Raw genomic sequence first — 20,814 nt, forward strand, 5'->3', positions numbered from 1 at the left:
TTGCCTCTTTTTGAACTTTATATTAAAGCTGAATATATTTCTTCATGATTTGCTTCTGTTGCTCAAAATTCAGTTATATTGTCAGATATGACTAATTTATTCCTTTTTATGGCTGTGTAGTAGCTCATAGAATGAATATACCAATTAATGGGTTTGGGGTTGTTTCCAGGTTTTTGTATCATGTACAGTGCAGCCATCAACATCCTTATACATGTCTGCTGCACACATGCAAGAATTTCTCTAGGGCAGTGGTTCTCAAAATTGGTTCAAGAACTGGGGTTCCTTGAGACCATTTAAAGGAGTTTGAGAGGTTAAAACATTTTCATAATACTAAACCATCATTTTCCTTTTTCATCTTCATCCTCTCACAAGCATATGGTGGCATTTTCCAGAGGCTGGGTGGCATGTGATGATGCCATTGTTCTGATGGCTATAGACTGTTTGCTTGTATTTTCTCATGTCTAATTCTTTTTCTCAGTTTTAATACCCAATACAATAACTACCAATAAATATAACCTATATCAACAAAGAAGCTTTTGGGGGGTCTGAAATTATTTTTAAGAGTGTAAAAGGTATCCTGAGACCAAAATGTTTGAGAACTGCTGCCCTAGGGTTTGTTTCCAACAGTAAAATGGGTAGGTAGTAGAATAGGCACATTGTTTCATGTTCAACTTTAGTAGATAATGCTGAACTGATTCCCAAAGGGATTGTACCAGGTTTCATTTTAACCAGCAGTATTTGAACATCTTTTGTTTTTCTACACCCTAAAAATTGGCACTGTAACTTTAAAAAAAAAAATCGCCCATGTCATGGGCATGTTGGGAGATCTCTTTATGGTTTTAATGTCTTTGAATTCCAGTGAGATTGAACATTTTTTTTTTTTTTCCGTATCTTTATGGGACCTTTGGTTTCTGCTTCTGTGAAAATTACTCCTTCAGGCTCTTCTTGGCCCCTACTTCTTCTACATAAACTTTAAAATCAGATTATCATGCTTCTGCAAAACAAAACAAAAGCCACTTTTCTTGGGATTTCAGTGGTATTGTGTTAAGTCAGAAGATAATTTCATGGAAGTTGACATTATCGTGGTTGAGTCTTTTTATCCAAGAACCTGGTATATATATCTATCTGCTAAAGTCTTCCTTATTGAAAGATTTATAATTTTCTCTATAGTGGTTCACACAATCTTTTGTTATATTTCTTCCTAAATACTGTATGTGTTTTATTTTTGTTGTTATTTAAATGGTATGTCTTAATATATATTTTCTCAATGATGGTTGCTGGTTTATGGGAAATATATATGACTTTTTTCCATCAATATTGAATTTACTCTTATAAATTCTGATAACTTACTTGGGATTTCTATGTACATAATAACCACCTTGAAATACTGACCATTTTCTTTCTAACTTTCCAACTCTTAAATATTCCAATGCTTTTTCTTTATTACATTGGCTGGAACTTTTGGAACACTGTTGAATAGAAGCAGTGACAAAAGCCTACTTGTCTTCTTCCTAATGGCAGAAAGATAGCTCTGAACACGTCACCATTAAGTATGATCTTTGTATAAACTCTTTATCAAAGTGAAGACACTTTCTTCCATTTTGGGTTTGCTAGTTTAAGTTTTTTGTTTGTTTTGTTTACTTTCCATCATGATTAATGACTGAGTTTTACTAAACGCAGTTTCTTCATCTGTTGCACACATTTATTGTATTTGATGACATTTTCATTTGATTTTTCTCCTTTACTGTGTTAATGTTAGATTACATTGATAAGATTTTTAAAATAAATTGCTAAATTCAGTTTACTAATCGTTTAAGAATTTTACATTTGTATTCTTGAATTGGCCTATAATTTTCCTTTCTAGTATTTTTCTTCTGCAATATTGACATCAAGATTATGTAAGCTTCAGAGTGTTTCCTCTTTTTTATTCCCTGTAGGATATAGTCATTGTTTAACACTAACCTGATTCCCCAAATTTACCACTCCCCCAATTTATTATTGTTGTTTTATATGTCAGTATTTGTTTACTTCTCATATATTTACTACTATTTTGATTTACCATTTCTTCTTGAGTTTCAGCACTTGTATCCTACATCATTGTTGTTTCATCTAAAGTATAACCTAACAAAGAAATTTAAGGCTTTTATGGGAAGATCAAGAGGTAACTTCAGCTTAATCTGTGACATTCTAGCCCTTTTATTTAAAAAAAAAAAACTGAAGACAATAACTTACTATTTGTTAATTTGAGGTCACAGCTACATAAGTATTTGTTAACATTATTTTCTATTCTATAATGTTTTAACTTTTCAAAAGGTAAAGAAAACAATTTATTGCTGAAGTTCTGGGTCCTCAATGAACTCAAGGTCTGCTAGGGGATAGACTTATACATGGCTAATCATTCTGTAACAAAGATTTAGCATGTACTTACCATGTGTCAGGCAGAGTTGGAGGGAGCAGGGTGTGACTTTTCAAAGTCCCTGACCTCCTGGAGTTTATTAGAGGAGACAGCATCAGTCCCACTCCCGTCATGCCATCCCCTATTTGAGGAGCTCCTCTCAAAATGACTGACTGTTACTATTATCCTATTCGTTTTGATGAAACATTTTCCCATTTGACCAAAATCAGCCAAGTGAATGATTATAGATAGCATGCTTATGCCACGACCTTGAGGCAGAGTCCATAATATACAGGAATAGAGCAAGGTCCATTATATCTAATTAACCTGGATAACTGGCTGGTGACTGATGAAGACCTGGAGAACAGCTTTGCTTGTTCAAGTGTGCTAATGAATTCAGCCCTTAAAGGATAAGAACTGAAGCAGAAAGCACCTCCTCTCTTTACAATAGACCAGAGATCAGCAACGTCCTGTTTTTGTATGACCCTTGAGCCAAGCATTTTTTTTTTTGTATTTTTAAAGGGTTGTTTTACACACACACACACACACACACACACACACACACACGACAGAGAGAAAGATCTCGAGCAAGAGAGAGAGAGAAAGAGAGAGAGAGAGAAATCAGCAACAGGGGATGTAATATGGCCGTCAGCGTCTTAGATATTTGCCATCTGGGCCTATACAGAATAAGTTTGTCAGCTCCTGCAGTAGAACAACAGTCTCAAAGTGTAGTCCCTGACCAGCAGCATCAGCGGTATGTAGGAACTGGTTACAAATGCCAGTTGTCAGTTCCCACCCAGAGTTAGACAGTCTAGGGTTGGGGCCCAGTAATCCCAGTTTTAACAAGCCCTCCTAATCATTCTGATATGTGCTGAAGCTGCAGAATCACTGTTATAGGCCAATGGCTTAATCCCCTTATAAGAGATTACCTGTCTCTCAGTCGTAACAGTTTCACAAGAAAGTGGAAATTCAGAATATGTTGTGGCCAACCAGCAGAAAATAATCTTCAATAAATATTTTGTTCTTTTGTCTTGATCACACCCATTACTGACATTTACGCAGTCCAGCCAATAGACATAGCCCATCCAAGACAGATGCTCTCTTAAGGCCCTAGAAGGACTTTCAGTGGATCTGTGCTCAGAGTCATGGAGAAATAAGAGATCCTAAAATGTTTTAAATTACTATAATGATCTAGAGTTATATGTTTGCTGCTTTAGAACATTAACTGTTCTCTAGTTTTCATTATTAGAATACTTTTGTATTTTTTCAACCTTTATCCAAAATTTAGGCACATTTATAATAACAAAATACTTCCAAGATTTTCCTTACTGGTTAACTAATGGGTAAATTTGAATTTAGTCTTCTTTTCATGGTTAGCATTCTATCATATGTTGATAGAAATTCATTTGTATAGTGTTTAAGTTTTTCAGTGTTCTTAATCAGAGACTGTAGATAGACAGACCTTATTTCCATTTTACAGAGAGGAATATAAGGCCTAGAGTGATTTGCTTAGCTTCACTATACATAGTAGCATGGATCTTCTAAGTCCATCACTCTACTCTATCCTGAATATGGCCAGAAATTTTCTTGCATTTGTTAGCCTTAAAACACAGTTTCTGACCTGTTGGTAGCATCACTGACCAACAAATGCAAGAAGGAAAAAAAAGAAAAGTTAAAAATAAAGTTTGCTATTTTACAAGTAAGAACTATAGTTTCTTTATCTTACAACACAATTTTTAAAAAATATTATTTTTTTTTATTTAAAATGTGTGTGTGAGAGAAAGTGAGTGAGAGAGAACATACACATGCATGTGTATGGAGAGATGAAAAGCTGAGACAGACAGGTCATCTTTACGCTGGAACATTTAATACTGTGTGTTCCTAGAGACATATCACCATTGCCATGTATCTTTAGTTCTTTCTCTGCCAAATTATGGACTTTACAGTTTATTTGGTGGTAATACACTTGTGTAAATATAAGAACAATTTACAGAGCAAAATTCATATAAGAACAAATAAATAGTAGAAATGGCCGATGAACCATACAGTGCTGATAGTTCATTAAGAAGGTTTCTTCATGAAGGATTGGCTGAAATTAGCTATTTTAAAGAAATACAGAGATGAGGCTTTAAAATCCACCACTTGGAATTAATTTTGTTTTTTGGTGTGGTTTTCACTAGTATTATGAGACAAGGTATCATTTGTGTATGAGGACAGGTATTAGAACATATATATATATATATATATATATATATATATATATATCTGTGTACATACACACACACACACACAAACACATACGTATCTTTGTATAAAACTGAACCCTTCTGATATGGTTTCGCTGTGTCCCCACCCAAATCTCATCTTGAATTATAACTCCCACAATTCCCATGTGTCATGGGAGGAACCCAGTGGGAGGTGATTGAATTGTAGGGTAAGGTTTTTCTTGCGTTGTTCTCATGATAGAGAGTCTCATGAGATATGGTGGTTTTAAAAATTTGTTTATGATATCCCTAGTGATGGTACTGGCAGTGGTGGTAAAAATGATAACAATAATGTTTTATTATTCTTAATATGGCTAATATCTACTGAGTTTTTACCACTTGCCAGATATTGTTCTAAGTAATTGGTTTTTAGAATATATCTGGGGACCCTAGGGGATGCCCAAGACTTTCAGAAAGCTATGAGGTCAAAACTATTTTCGTAATAATGCTAAGATACCATTTACCTTTTTCACTTTCTTTACATTTGCACTGATTACACAGAAGCAATAGTGTGTAATCAGTACTGGCTCCTTAGCCCAAATCCAGGCTGGTAGTCATTGTAGTCATCATTGTCAGCACTGTCAGTTTAAAAAAAAAAAGCCAATTTGATTTTAGAAAGTCCCTGATAAAACAGTAAATTGTATTAAATCTTGACACTTGAGTGTATGCCCTTAGTGTGACAAAATGGGGTAGTATGCATAAAACACTTCTGCATGATATGTATGTTTGAGGTGCCAGCTGAATTAGTCACCTGTTTCATAGGCCACCTTTTTTATTTGAAAAAAAAAGAAAAAAACGGTGCTTTGAATACAGATGAATTTCCAAATAGCAGTGCTAAACAATAATTTCTCAGATTATCTACCACAGAACCACTCATTTAATAGATTAGAAAAATACAACCCAGATATTAAAAGCCATATCCAAGGCAACACTCTACAAATGCATGATTTATGGCCTCATCATATATTTTATAGTGCTTTAAATTTCCAAGTACTTTCATATATGCTTTTTCATCCCATCCTCACATAGCACTGTGAGCATATAAAACAACTTAAACATAAGGAAATTGAGACTCAAGGAAGACAATGCTCTGAATGCACTTTATATTTTCCTGGTCTCTCAGCTATTATCTCTGAGGCTCTGAAATAAGACAGTGCAAATCAAGAAGAGATACAATCTATAAAACCTGGCAACTAACTAGATGCAGAAGAAAAGGAAATGAAGGAGCCAGGGAATTTCCTGAAGTTGTTTTGCTTTGTTTTGTTTTGTTTTTTGTATGAACCTTAGGGAAGAAATGACTGAGAAAAAAATGAGAAGGAATAGATTCCATCAACAGATGTTTGTGGAAGCCCTTTTCATTGGCACTACTGTAATCTGCTTTGGAGGATGCTTAGATGTATAGACTCTCTGTCTCTACTGTCTATTTGGAAAATATGGCTTGTATACCAATAACTCTGATTCAAGGTAAAAGTGGTAAGCACCTTAAGAAAAGCTTAGTTCAAGTCCCATAAAAGTAATTGGTTTTGCACCAACCTAATACTGAACTCAGGGAAAATTTTATGGAAGAGGGAGCATTGAAAGGAGACTTGCAGAATGGTAGCATCTGGATGTGCAGAGACAAGGAAAGTTCAGTTACAGAATAATTGAGCAAGGCAAGGAAGGAGGAATGTCTGCTATGCAAGTTAGTAGGAATATAGTGTGTGTGTGTGCAACTGATGAGAAATTATTTTTACTAGAAATAATTATTCCAAGAAATTATTGGAAATGTTGGCCAGAGTCTGAAAATAGTGAATACCATAATATGGCATACATGGTCAGTTTCCATACGTACTTTTTTTTTTTTTTTCACTGTTTTTGTTGTTTTTTGTTCTTTGTCCTTATTTTTTGTATTTAGTTAATTTTGCTTATTTTTACTTTTTTTGAGACAGTCTCACTCTGTCACCCAGGCTGGAGTGCAGTGGCACATCTCAGCTCACTGCAACCTCTACCTCCCGGGTTCAAGCAATTCTCTTGACTCAGCCTCCCTGGTAACAAGGACTACAGGGTGTGCCACCACACCCAGTTAATTTTTGTATTTTTAGTAGAGATGGGGTTTCACCATGTTGGCTAGGCTGGTCTAGAACTCCTAACCTCAGGTGATCTCCCCACCTCAGCCTCCAAAAGTGCTGGGATTACAGGCATGAGCCACCACACCTGGCCTAGTTAATTGTTTTTTAATGACACTTGCCAAACAAATATCTTTTTAAGTACAACTTAGCTATTTCTTTACATATGAAATTTCTTTATTTTTCATTGACTTAAGAATTTCAAAATCAGATAACATAATTGGTCTTCCCAGATGTTGGTGTATAGTTTTAGAGAGGGCTGTACCAAATATTTTACTCTGGTATAATTTTTAACATCTGTAGTGGCTTACTTAAACCTGCAGTCTTTACTTAAACCTACAGGAGAATAACTGTATTCTCCTCACACTTAGAAATTCCATCAGTCTTAGTCCATTTGTGTTGCTACAAAGGAATACCTGAAGTTAAGTGATTTATAAAGAAAAGAGGTTTATTTGGCCCATGGTTCTGCAGGCTATACAAGAAGCCTGGTGTCAGTATCTGCTTCTGGTCAGGACCTCAGGAATCTAGTATTCATGAGGTAAGGCGAAGGAAAGCAGGCATCACATGGTGAGAGAGAAAAGGCAAGAGAGAGAGAGAGAGGAGGAGGTACCAGGCTCTTTTCAACACACAGATCTAGTGGGAACTAAGAGCAAGAATTCAGTCCTTGTCATGAGAATGACACCAAACCACTCATGAGGGATCCTCCCCATGACCCAAACACCTCCCACGAGGCCCCATCGCCAACATTGGGCATTAGATTTCAAGAAGAGACTTGGCGGAACCAACAAATCATATCCAAACAATAGCACCTTCAGTCTTTTAAATAGCACTTTTATCTGAACTACATCCCTGAATTTCTCCTCAAATAGCTTAACTTTGTCTTCAGAGTCTTTCTTCTCCTTTGGCATTAGTGGTTATTTTTCACTGCAGAATTAATCTGATTTGGATGTTTACTACTGTTTTTTTCCCTAGATAAGTCAGATAAATATGATGCACGTGATGTTGAAAGACTACAACAAGATGATAACTGGGTTGAAAGTTACTTATCTTGGAGACATAATATTGTAGATGAAACACTGAAGATGCTCGATGAGAGTTTTCAGTGGAGGAAAGAAATTTCTGTCAATGGTAAGCTGTTCAATTTAACCTTGACTATAATATCTCCTGTGTAAATGGCATTGTTTTACATTTATCTAATCATATATTTGCACATATTCTTAGCAGTCATCATAAACACCAGAAAATAATTATTTATAAAGATTCAGTAATACTTTCAAAGGAACAGCTTATGAGTCTTTTAAGTAGGATCATTCATAAGGAAATCAGATCACCAGGAAGCAGACTCACACTCAGATTCTTTATTCACAGCAGAGTTTCCTAATCTGTGTTTAATTCAGCACCATTAAGCAATAGCAAGACAGCATGTTTGCTACTAGGCCTAGAAACAAGGAGATACTGTACATTTTTCTCAGTTGTTGCCTATGTCTTTATCTCCATAGTTCCTTGTGCTAATAGGTGCTCCATATAGAATTGGTAAATGAATGAGAGTCCCCAAAAAAATGCAGTCTTATCCCCAAGGAAACCTATAACACTCTTCTCTTTATTTTGTTTGCATTTTTATGGGTACATAGTAGGTATATATATTTTGGGGTACCTCTACCCTTCTTAATTTCCAAGTCTGCTGCTAGATTGAATTTTTTTTTTTTAAAAATGGGAGTTTCAAGTCTCAGAGTTTTATAATGGTCTTCAAGTATCTGAAGACCTGTTAGTTCTCTCCTCCAAAAAATTTAACAAGAAGAAACTGGCATAACTTCTGATTTCATTTAGACATAAAGCAGAATTTTCTGTCCTTAAGGATTATAACTTCTGAAGGGACTTTAGTCTGAAGACTTAATACAAAATAGTCAACAAATAAATCTAGAGCAGATACTCTCCTCACTCTTCATGCTTACAGAAGGAATCCCTGAGAAGGGAAGTAGTAAGAAATTATGATTGGAAATTTAACAACTATAGGTAATTTCAACAGTGAAGCATTTATTAACCAAATATTTATTTAATTTGGTTAATTAATAATCAATTATTAACCAAATATTTTATTTATTTGGTTAATTAATAACCCATTATTAACCAAATACTTGTTTTATATTTCTATTAAAGAAATATAAATCTGATATTTGTAAACCATTTAAATACAGAATAAATGTTTAAACTCAACAATGCTTGTTTTCTTACACAGAATTGCCCTTTTCTGGTAGAAGGTAGCAGAGATATGATAAAAGGGGATGGGGAAAGATAAATCTTTGAAAGGTCTTAAGGAATTGCTGGTGAATGAAGCAAAAGTGTTGGCATTTGCTGCCTTGCTATGTTGGTTCTTAGCCTCACCAAAAACTGGAGAGGCACTCTGTCTTTTCCTCCTGCTGAAGTTCAAGTTATCGCATTTTTTCTTTTCTTTTCTTTCTTTATTTTTTATTTTATTTATTTTATTTTGAGACAGGGTCTTGCTCTGTCAGCCAGGCTAGAATGCAGTGCTGTGATCATTGCTTACTGTAGCCTTCAACACCTAGGCTCAGATGAGCCTCCTGTCTCAGCTTCCTGAGTAGCTAGGACAAAGGGCATGTGCCACCATGCCTGGCTAATTTTTATATTTTTATTTTAATTTTTGTAGAGAGGGAGTCTCACTGTGTTGCTTAGGCTGGTCTCAAACTCCTAGCCTCAAATGATACTCCTGTGTTGGCCTCTCAAGTTGCTGGGATTATAGGCATGAGTCACCATGCCTGGCCACATTTTTCTTGAAGTATTTTCCACTTTCCTAAAGGTTTTTAAATGCATTAAAATCTACTAGATACCAAACTTCTTATTAGGTTGGTGTGAAAGTAATTGCAGAATTTGCCATTATGTTTAATGGCAAATACCACAGTTACTTTTGCACCAACCTAATAGAAAAATACCATTTTACTAAAGAAACCAAAGTAATATTTTTCTACTAATTCTGAGGCTGCAATGTGGATATTTACTGGAATGTTCTCTTGAAACTCTGATAGTGATACTCGTTTTCAAGTCATTATGTGAAACAATCAAAATGTGGAAATGTATCCACTTAAATAATGACATGTCAAAGGAAATGGAGTTTGCCCATTTTGGTCACCTGTGTCATTATTTAGTTTTGTTTCCTTGGTAGGAAACACCACTCTCTATTGCCATAGATTTTTTTTCTTGAATGTTTGAATACATTATATCATTTTTAAATATCAGAACTATTACATAACATTATCTTTATGAGTTTTATTTTTAAATCCCTAAATTACAACTACTGATCAAAGCTTACCACTTTTTAGACCTTAATGAATCCTCCATTCCCAGATGGTTATTGGAAATTGGTGTTATTTATCTCCATGGTTATGACAAAGAAGGTAACAAATTGTGTAAGTATATTTAATTTATGTACTGGTTTTTCAAGATTTTGAGATTGAGATATCTATCTCAACCGAATTAAGAACTGGCAGAACTTTCTCCATCTGTAGCACTCCTCAAGACTTCTGCAATGAGGGATTGGTAGGACCATCTTTACGGAGTGTTAAATACTTAGTAGCTGTGCATACTGTTTATGTTATAATAAAGTAGACAATAAAGGCAAATGCTGCATCCTATAGCATAAACAGATATTTAATTCAGAGTCATTATCTTCTTTCTAATCTGTCTGTGATATTAAAATTCAACTTAGTATTTTTATGGAGAATATTTTTGGCAGTCACTAAAGGTTGCTAAATAGGCCTTTTTCCAGTCTCCCATAATCTCACTCTAGCTTTTTCTGAAATGTGTATTATAATGAAAGGAACAGTAACAATCATCTCTTTTGTTCCAGTGACTCCCTTGTTACCCCTCTCTCCCACTTGCCCCAAATCCAGCCTGGTTTTATACCAAGGACGTGGCTTGGCAGGCGTGTTCAAGCCCCATACTAAACAGATGTCCTGCACTTGTCTTCACTTCTCCATAACACGTGGTCTGTCCCTGTTTTAGCAATACTCTTTTTGCATTTTCTTCTTATGGCCACCTCCTTTTCAACCTTTTTTTCTCATTTTTCTTCTTCTACCTGTCCCTTAAAGGTGTCTCCCAGGCTTTATTCTTTCTTGCTTGTTTTACTTTACAGCTGATACAGTCTCCTTGGGTGATAATCATGAGCATCTTGGCAGCTTTAGCTACCTCCCCTGACGCAGTATTGACCCCACACTGTCCCCAGGCCACATGCACATACCTAGCTACCCACCAACTGGCCCCACCTGACTGTCAGCGGCCTTCAGCACAACATACAACTGAATATCCATGTCCCTCCACTTGCTCACTTTCTGTATTGCCCACCTCAGGCTCACTCATTGGCTCTTCCTCTAATATACCTTCAATTTGGCCTTTTTTCCATCCTCACTAGCTACATCCTCAATTCAGTTTCTAACTACTACCCTTTTGCATCTAGTCCCTTCTCAGGTCATAGCTTGGTGGGTTTCCTTCTCTGCCTCCTCCACTCTACCCTCTCTGCTATTGCCTGTAAGGTGTTCTAAAATAGGAAAATCAAAACGCTCTAGAATTTCATTGAGAGTCCTTAAAGTCCAGTTCTTTCCTCTTTAGCTTTTCCTCTCACCACTCATCACATTTCGTCTTAGCTGCTACCACCTGAACAGTTTTCCATGTTCCACACACATGCATGGCATTGGCTCATGCCTCCATTATCCTGTGTCAGTATCTTTCCTCTGGATGGAACATTTTTTCCAGTCCTTGACAAAACCAATGACTTTCTTTTTTGTTAACCACAATGCAGAGCACATTTAGATTATTATCTGATACGTAGTGTTTGTTCACCTGAACTTCCTTTTCCCTCTTACTTGCAAGTGAAATTTGTTCATTTCCTAAGGGAAATAAATACAGTCTATCTCTGCTACTGTAAGTCTCCCAAGTGCAACTGTTTCTCACTGAAAATAGGAAAGATGTTTTTGATCTAAGAAACAAAATGAATTGTAAATGAAAAATGTCAAGGGAAAGGCAATATATATGTATAATAATATTATAACGCCATAAGTCTTTATTTTTATCTTCTGTTTAAAGTCTGGATCAGGGTGAAGCATCATATAAAAGACCAGAAAACCGTATTGGACAAAAAGAAGCTCATAGCATTCTGGTTGGAACGTTATGCTAAGAGGGAAAATGGGAAACCTGTAACAGTGATGTTCGACCTATCAGAAACTGGAATAAACAGCATCGTAAGCATTTTTCATTCGTTCTAAGTCACTGTTTATCATGGCTTCCTCCCTTTCTCCCATACTTGCTGCCAACCACATATGGCTGTAAAATTGAGCTAACTAACTTATATTAGGGATTTATTTTTTTGCCTTGCAATGTGAGTGTAGTCAAACATGGAATAGGGTTTGCAAAGAATTGAATGTGCTTCTGTATTTGGCATTGAAACTGTCGATTTACTAGAAATGTTCCTTGTCTGGGACACAGGATGGAGAGGTAGGATGTTGAGGCTGGCAAGGTATGAATCGATGTGTTAACTGAACTTTTATATCAAAGCTGATATCCTATAGCACCTGCTCCAATGTGTGGCCAGAGTGATATATTCAGGAAATATCAAGTAAGGTAATATACGATCTCAAATTTGTTATATTCATTCCATGTTTTACAGTTGCAAGATGGTCACATGAGTTTTGCACATATAACATTTAGTGACTTTATTGAGTGTTTTTGTTTGCTTGTTTGGATTTGTTTTCTATCTGTTTGATTTGGTTAGCTTTGGAAACCAGCTTTCATCAGGTGATTTTGCCAAGCTTGAAAAATAAGTAAAGCCTACCGGCCTTTACTTTGGGTCTTTGTGACCTTAGTGATACCTACAAACCCTTCAGCAGCAATTGAGATCACTTGGCACATTTATTCTAACTACTGTCTCTTATATTTAATCTGTAGCTGATTCTGATAGCAGTAATGTATTCGCAAACATGTTCAGGGCAGTGTTGAAATCTTTTTGGAATTCCATTTGGCAAAATATGTTAAGAACCTTAAAGTGTTTGTATTTATACTCCTTGCCTGGTAACCAACTTCTGAAAATCTGTTTTAAAAAACCAGTGCTGAGTACAGAAAAAGCACCATACATCAAAATATTTTCTCAGTGTCATTTAAAATAATGAAAAATTAGAGAAAAATGTAAATGTTCAATATGATGAAATGACAAATTATGGTATTTCTAATTGATGGAGTATATTAAGCTATGTAAAATGGTGTTTATAAGGAATTTATAGTAATATTGGCGAGCATGCTTTTTTCTGAGATGAAAAAAGCTGTATGATTATACATACTACAATATGTATGTATACTATACCATGGCAATACATAGCCCAACAAAGGAAACCGTAGACATAACAAACAAAAAACAGGCTAGAGAGAACTGCTAACAAGAGTTTGTTTGAGGTGGTGGGACCACATATTCTTTTTCATGTTTCTATTTCTCTTTTTATTTTTAAGGATCCAATGCCCTGGAGTTTTCCAACCTGGTTTCCATATCAGTGGGTTTCAAATTAGAGAGTAAATTATTTTATATCCAAAATCAAAATCAATTTGCCTAGATAAATAGTCCATAAAAATATATTATGATTCTGTTATCCTTTGGATATGATAGTTTCCTAATTATTAACCCAGAATCATGAAGAATAAATGTTAATGTTTTTTGTTGCCACATATAGGGACAGAGAATTGACCTGAACTGTTTTTTTTTTTTTCAAGCTACTTATATGATTTCTCACCATCTTCAATTTGTAAATAAGGTGTATTTGCACTACTAAGTATTTAAGTCATTATTAATATTTTAAAATATTTGAATCTTACCGAATAATTTATTTTTATAAATGACCCTTTCATGATTCACAGTGGATTTAAGTGAGCTTATAAAGATGTCTACAAAATCTCAAGGCAAAAAATAAGAAAATCATTTGTTAGAGTTTGAATACCAGTTTGGCTCTAAGCTTTCAGCTACCTGCCTAAAAGAAACGCAATCATTTATTAACATTATTCAGCGGCCATAATTTACAACCAGTGTCTTAGAAGTATATCCATTCCTAATACTTGAACTAGAAAGTTTTTCATGGGTCCTCAAAAGGACATTTTACAAAATAATGAATAACAGCCTCAAAAACATCCTTATAGAATGCTGAGCAATAGGGTTGATGGAGCTATTTCTTCTAGTCTCCATTAATAGAATGCACCAGTGCATTTTATCAGATCCAGTTGAATTAGCAGTAACTCAAGATTTTATGAAGAAGGATATTCAATTAAATAAATGATAGAAACAAGAATGTTCGACCAACACTATTTATACAAAGTCTCTGGGGGCCATAAATTATAAACTAGGTAACCAAATTTTTATATAACTGGTTCTTTTCAGCTATTTCCTTTGACTGTTACTTAACTACCAATTATGAAAACTCCATGCACGGTGGCTATAATGATTAGTTACAAAGGTATTGTTACATATTAGGATTTACCCCATAACAAATGCCTAAGATAGTTAAGGACGCCTACTTTTAGTTTACTGCAATTAAAGATGCTGCAACTAACATGCCAGGGATGAATTTACAGACTCTTATCTCTAGGACAACCCACCTTGACAGTAATTATGATGGATTTCAGTTTGCTTGGTTATATCTTTCATCCCACAGTCTTTATAAGATAGCCAATCAGAATTAGTGAATCAGTTTGTGGCCATGGAGTGAAATGACCCATGGAAGTAATAACCTTAATGACCTAATTTCCTGTTGCTGTGCAGTAGAGCCAACCAGATAGCTACGTCTGTAGTCTCCCAGAAATCAGAATAAATGAACAACACTTGAATATAAACTAAAAAACTAATTCTAGGTCTCTAAATAAAATGAAAAAAGCCAGAAATGGAGTAGATACAGCAGGCCAATATGATTTAGATTAAGTATTGTGTTAAACAAGGGTAGATAAAATGTATTGACACTATTATGAGATGTAAAAATTAGTATTAAAAAGCAAATACATGAGAATTTACATACATATGTATTATCATTCCAAGTAGTCAGATTATAAACTTTATACTTGTTTCAATAATTCTTTATTCAACAGATTTTTAGAATTTCTTTATGGATATTGGTTTTAGATCCATTTTATGCCCAATTGCCTTTAGCAGCCTGAAGTATGTAACTAGTTTGAGGTAATGTGAATAATTTTTAAAACATCACTAAGCATCTAGTTTCTTCAAGTAATTTTAGGTCTTATTATTATAAATAGCTTAATGATCTAAAATCTTAATCCTTGGGAATATAGATATTTACATATGAGCTCTTATTTTAAAGAATTTAGTAATTGTCTCATTTTTATTTAATAATTTATCACCTTTAGAAATGTGCAATTTTAAGTTCTTTAATGTGGACAGTCTTAAAGATTTAATCTTTATTTTAGGACATGGACTTTGTACGCTTTATCATCAACTGCTTTAAGGTTTATTACCCTAAATACCTCTGTAAGTAACTCACTCCTTTATAAAAATATAACATATTGAAACTGTAGACAATGTCTGAGAATTGTGGAGCCTTATGTTATTATAGACTTTCATACCTGAAACTTTGTTTTCTGATGAAGAATTTTAAATATGTTCATAGACATTATTTCAATACATACAGAGGAAAGTTTTTCATAAGTATTCATTGTCCTTCACAGTTAATTTTAGGAGTTTAAGTTCTAAACCATATATATGGCATTCTATAACACACACACCCACTCACACACATAGGTACATAAAAGCATACATTTATTTTAAGATTATCTCATTTTTACTAATATTTCAATTTAGAAATTCATTTCAAATAGTATTATAAGAAACTTCTTGCATGCAAGAACAGATAAGCAGTACTGATAAAGTAGACTGTATCATAAGCAATGTTGATATGTAAAGTACACTGGTACCAATTGCTACTTAAAAATTGTCATTAAGAAAATGCTTGACTAGAAGTTACTACAGTTGAATCTGGTGTTTGGAGTTTGATTGTTTATAATTGTGACTATTCTATTAATTACCTGAATGAAGCACTCCTAAACCTTATATACTCTGTTTTTTACTTGTTGAATTTTTATGATGGGTTCCCCCTAGGGAAGTCAAGATGCCATCTCACATAAACAGTCAAGTATATTTAACCCCAATGGTTTAAAACAGAAAACAGAAGAGAGGCAACAGGGACATCAGAAAATGGGAATTTTCAGATCTGCCTGAGCATACTCCTAGTAAACAGCAAATTAGATCTTTTGGGACTTGTGACTCAGGTGACATTAAAGCATAAAATCCCTAAATTGTCTTAATTTGGCATATTCATTTTATTGTTGTTAATGTGAAGTGAGAAATAGACAAATATCATAATGGATATCAAGAATCAGTCCCACCCCTAGCTCTATACTCTCATCTTTTCAGAGAGAGTATTCATGAATACTTTTAGGAAAAAAGAATGATCAATAGTGTCCAGTTTGGGGAACCTGTACTATCTTTGGTTCCTTATGGATTTTTCCTGTATCTGGCACGTACCCTGATTCTTTAAGGCTCCTGAACAGTGCCAGTCATTGGTCAGTAGGGAATCACTATGCCATCGTTTTAGTTTGTTGCTCTTATGGACAAAATGAAAAAAATATCCACTTAATCATTGAAATATCTAAAGGAGTTTGTGAAGAGCCACTTCTCAATAGTATAAACATTATTATTACTTTGTAAAATACATATAAGATTCTTTTGAGAGAACTATTAAAAAGTTAATAAATCTATATAAAGATGAATTGTAATACCATTCATCTTAATTAACTAGAGATTTTATGTGTATATATATATATATATATATACACACACACACACACACACACATATTCTACCTACATAATGTAGTTTTGCAGACATTGAACTTCATGGAATCTTAATTGATTATGCTTCAAAATCTGTCATGAAGAATAACTATCATATCTTAAAATCTTGAGTCCACATCATTTTAAGCATAGCCTAGATGAAGACTAGGATACTAAGCACCAGGGTGCCTCTTTACAGATGCCTTTTTCCTTAAATGTACTTTACTTGTCCTACCTTAATACAACCACTCTAGGAGGTTCTCTGCTCAGAGAACAGTGAAATTACATTTTTATTCCTCTGGAATAAAAGAATGAATTGAATCTCAAAACTTTGCGGTTTCTGGTTCTTTCTCACAGTTGTTAATAGGGCTGTTTAGTATCTTCAACTCAGTGTGTAAATAATACTTCTGAATACTTTGGAATTATTAGCTTCCTGGAGCTCATGATATAAAGTGAAAATAATTTTTGTTTCTTAAAACATAGTGATGTATTAAAAGGGGAGGGGGCAACTGTGAGACAAGTTTAACAATATATAATCTCTAGAATATTATAATTGAAACCATAAATTAGGCCTGGAAATGTTTTTAAAGCTCAGTGGCCTCAGCACTACTATGACATGCCACATCCAAAGACTCCATTTATCCACTTAACTGTTTTCTTTTGTACCTCTCTGCAAACAACAAAAGCAATGAATGACAAAAGAACAGGCTGTTTACCAGAGGACAGTGACAGTGCACTATTGATTTCTCACAAGTCCCCCTCCTAGGCTGGCACCTCACCATTGTGATATGCTAGTTCAATTCCAGCAGCACATGGAATACTATTCATGATACTATTCACTGGATTAGAGCTCAGTCAACAAGCTCAGTCTTTACTTACATTTAGGTGACCAGTTTTTCCTAGGCCAGGTTTAAGTGATACTATTATAGAGGTACAAATTCACATTCAATTAATTTTTTTTCATCTTTCAGCAAAAATAGTGATCTTTGATATGCCTTGGTTAATGAATGGTGAGTATATTATTTATGTTTTCTTAAAACAAAATGTCAGCTTTTCTTCTTTACTTTGCAATTTAGCCATATTTCTACAATTGTTTAAAAAATGTTTATATTTTTCTCTGCATGCACTCTTAAGAGACTGGAGCTAGAACACTCAAAGATTATTCCTGAGCAAACAGGGCTAATATTCTATACCCAGGATCTGGGGGCACCCATTATTCTTCTTTAAAAACAGCCTTGTCAGGCATAGTGTTGCATACCTACAGCCCTCGCTACTCAGGAGGCTGAGGCAGGAGGATCACTTGAGCCCATGAGTTTGAGGCCAGCCTAGGCAAATAATGAGACCCATCTCTTAAAAAAAATTAACAGCCTCAAAATATTCAACCGTTAAGCTAATACTGTAGTCAGAAGCCTCAATTTGTCATACACAGATAAGGTATGTCACAAACACAGGCCTTGTCTAGGTTTTCTCATGGGCTTCAGGTATTGAGAAAGAAGGTGGAATCAGTCTGAAACTCACCCCAAATCACTGTAGTAACATGACCTTTCTGATAGTCATGCTATATTTTTTGGTAACATTTTTTTGAAAAAGCCATTGATAAGCTGTTTTGAGCAACTTTATTTGTGTTTGCAAAAGTCAGTTGTTACATAGAAAGCAATAGAGAAAATCAACAAATCCAAAACTTGATTCTTTGAAAAATACAACAAAACTGACAAACCTTTAGCTAATAAAAAGAAAAGGAAAGACCCAAATTATTAAAATCTGTAATAAAAGAAGGGACCATGACTATTGACCTTATAGAAATAAAAAAGGTCTATAAGGGGATACTGTGAATAAATATATGCAAAGAAATTAGATAACCTACATGAAGTAAACGAATTCTTAGAAAGACACAAACTACTGAAACTGATTCAAGAAGAATCAGAATAGAAGTACAAAAAAGGAAGTTGAATTAGTAATCAAAAACTTCCCACACTGATTCAAGAAGAATCAGAATAGAAGTACAAAAAAGGAAGTTGAATTAGTAATCAAAAACTTCCCACAAAGAAAAGCCCAGTCCCAGATGGCTTCACTGTTAAATTATGTGAAATATTTAAAGAAGACTCAACATGAATTCTTCACAAATTCTTCCAAAAAATAGAAGAGGAGGGAATACTTTCCAACATATTTTATAAGGCAAGTATCACCATAATATATAACCATAATACCAAACATCACAGGAAAAGAAAATTACAGACGTATTCCTTATGAAAATAGATGCAACAGCCCTCAACTAAGTACTAGCAGATTGAATCCAGCAGCATATAAAAAGGATTATACACCATGACCAAGTGGAGTGTATCTCAGGAATGCAAAGTGGGCTCAACATGTGAAAATCAATTAATGTAACCCACCGTATTAATATAATGAAGGGGAAAATGACTTGATCATCTCAAGAGACACAGGAAAAGCATTTGACAAAATCTAGTACCCTCTCATGATAAAAGTACTCAACAAACTAGCAACATAAGGTGCAAACATTTCTAACAACTCTCAAGTTAGAGAGACCACAGTAGTCCACAGAAGACCACCCACATTTCTGACACAAACTGCAAGTTCAGGAGGTGTTCAAAATTGCCCTCAGGTTTGATCATTCTAGTGAAGGACTCAGAACTTACTGAAAACTATTATATTCACAATTATGGTTTATTACAGGTCTTTCTCTGTAATTTAGATTAAGATCAACCAAGGAAAGTAAACTGTAGGACAGAGTCCAGAGAATTACCAAATGTAGAGCATATTACTTCACTGGCATCAATTTGTGGCAATGTGCATGGAGTTTGTTAACCTGGGAAGCTCACCCAAGCCTCAGTGTTCAGAGTTTTTATTGGAACTCCATTATGTAAGCATGATTGATTACCCGTGTGGTTGATCTTAGTCTTCAGTCTCCCGCAAGTTCTACTGATACCATCTAACCCAAACCTCTACCCTGAATCACATTGTTGCTCCTACCCTAAGTCATATTGTTCCAGTGTCCCTCAAGGCCCCCACACAAACAAAGACAATCCTATCAGGCATGAAGATTGCCACTCAGAAGCTGAGGACAAAGGCCAGACCTCTCTTTGAATAAGGCTTATCCTTCACAGAAGAGAACTTCATGCACCTGTTTATAAAAGGCATATATGAAAAACCTGAATCTATGAAAATCCATAGCTAACAACTTACTTAGCAGGGAAAGAATGGATGCTTTCCCCCTAAGATCAGGAGCACAACAAAGCTGCCTGCTCTTGCCATTTCTATTAATAAAAGAAGTTCAAGACATAGACACTGAAAATTACAAAACATCATTTTGGTAAATTCAAGACATACATAAATAAAAAGACATCTTGTTCATGGATTGGAAGACTTAATACAGTCTCTCTTCAGTATCCATGGGAGACTGGTTCCAGAAACCCTCCCCTACCACCACCACAGACTCCAAAATCCTTGAATGCTCAAGTCCCTCATATAAAATGGTATAGTATTTGCATGTAACTGACACACATCTTCTTGTATACCTTTTTTTATTTTTTTTGAGATGGGTCTCATTCTGTCGCCTAGGCTGGAGTACATTAGCATGATCTCAGCTCACTACATCCTCTGCCTCCCAGGCTCAAATGATTCTCCTGCCTCAGCCTCCCAAGAAGCTGGGACTACAGGCACCCACCACCACACCCAGCTAGTTTTTGTACTTTTAGTAGAAACAGGGTTTCATCATGTTGGCCAGGTTGGTCTGGTCTTGAACTCCCGACATCAAGTGCTCCTCCTGCCCCGGCCTCCCAAAGTGCTGGGATTAAGGCATGAGCCATCACACCTGGCCCCTCCCATATACTTTAAATCATCTTTATATTATTTATAATACTGAACACAATGTGCTATATAATTATTCTACTCTATTGTTTCTTATTTATATTTTTGTCATGTTGGTTTTATTTTTTAATATTTTCAATTGCGGTTGGTCAATCAAAAATCCATGAATGTGAAACCTGCGGATATGGAGAGCCAACTGTATTGTTAAGATGGCAACACTTCTCTAATTGATCCACTGATTCAGTGAAGTCCCTGTCAGAAGCCCAGCTGCCGTTTTTGCAGAAATGGATATGCTTGTCCTAAAATTTATATGAAAATGCAAGAAACCCAGAGTAGTCAA

At 35.0% G+C, this 20,814-nt stretch overlaps 1 protein-coding gene across 5 annotated transcripts in view; it reads left to right on the forward strand.

Annotated features, from left to right (window-relative positions):
* MOSPD2 (motile sperm domain containing 2) overlaps positions 1–20,814 on the forward strand; it is a 45,313-nt gene that overhangs the window by 5,010 nt on the left and 19,489 nt on the right. For all 5 annotated transcript variants that reach the window (XM_032285940.1, XM_032285943.1, XM_032285941.1 and 2 more), the window contains 5 exons: positions 7,737–7,892; positions 10,100–10,186; positions 11,859–12,013; positions 15,225–15,285; positions 17,618–17,656. In XM_032285940.1, the coding sequence (XP_032141831.1) occupies positions 7,737–7,892; positions 10,100–10,186; positions 11,859–12,013; positions 15,225–15,285; positions 17,618–17,656 (498 nt within the window). The remainder of the gene's footprint in view (positions 1–7,736; positions 7,893–10,099; positions 10,187–11,858; positions 12,014–15,224; positions 15,286–17,617; positions 17,657–20,814) is intronic.

Source organism: Sapajus apella, unplaced genomic scaffold (genome assembly GCF_009761245.1).
Source record: "Sapajus apella isolate SASKATOON/1434 unplaced genomic scaffold, GSC_monkey_1.0 scaffold17, whole genome shotgun sequence".
Classification (NCBI taxonomy): domain Eukaryota; kingdom Metazoa; phylum Chordata; class Mammalia; order Primates; family Cebidae; genus Sapajus; species Sapajus apella.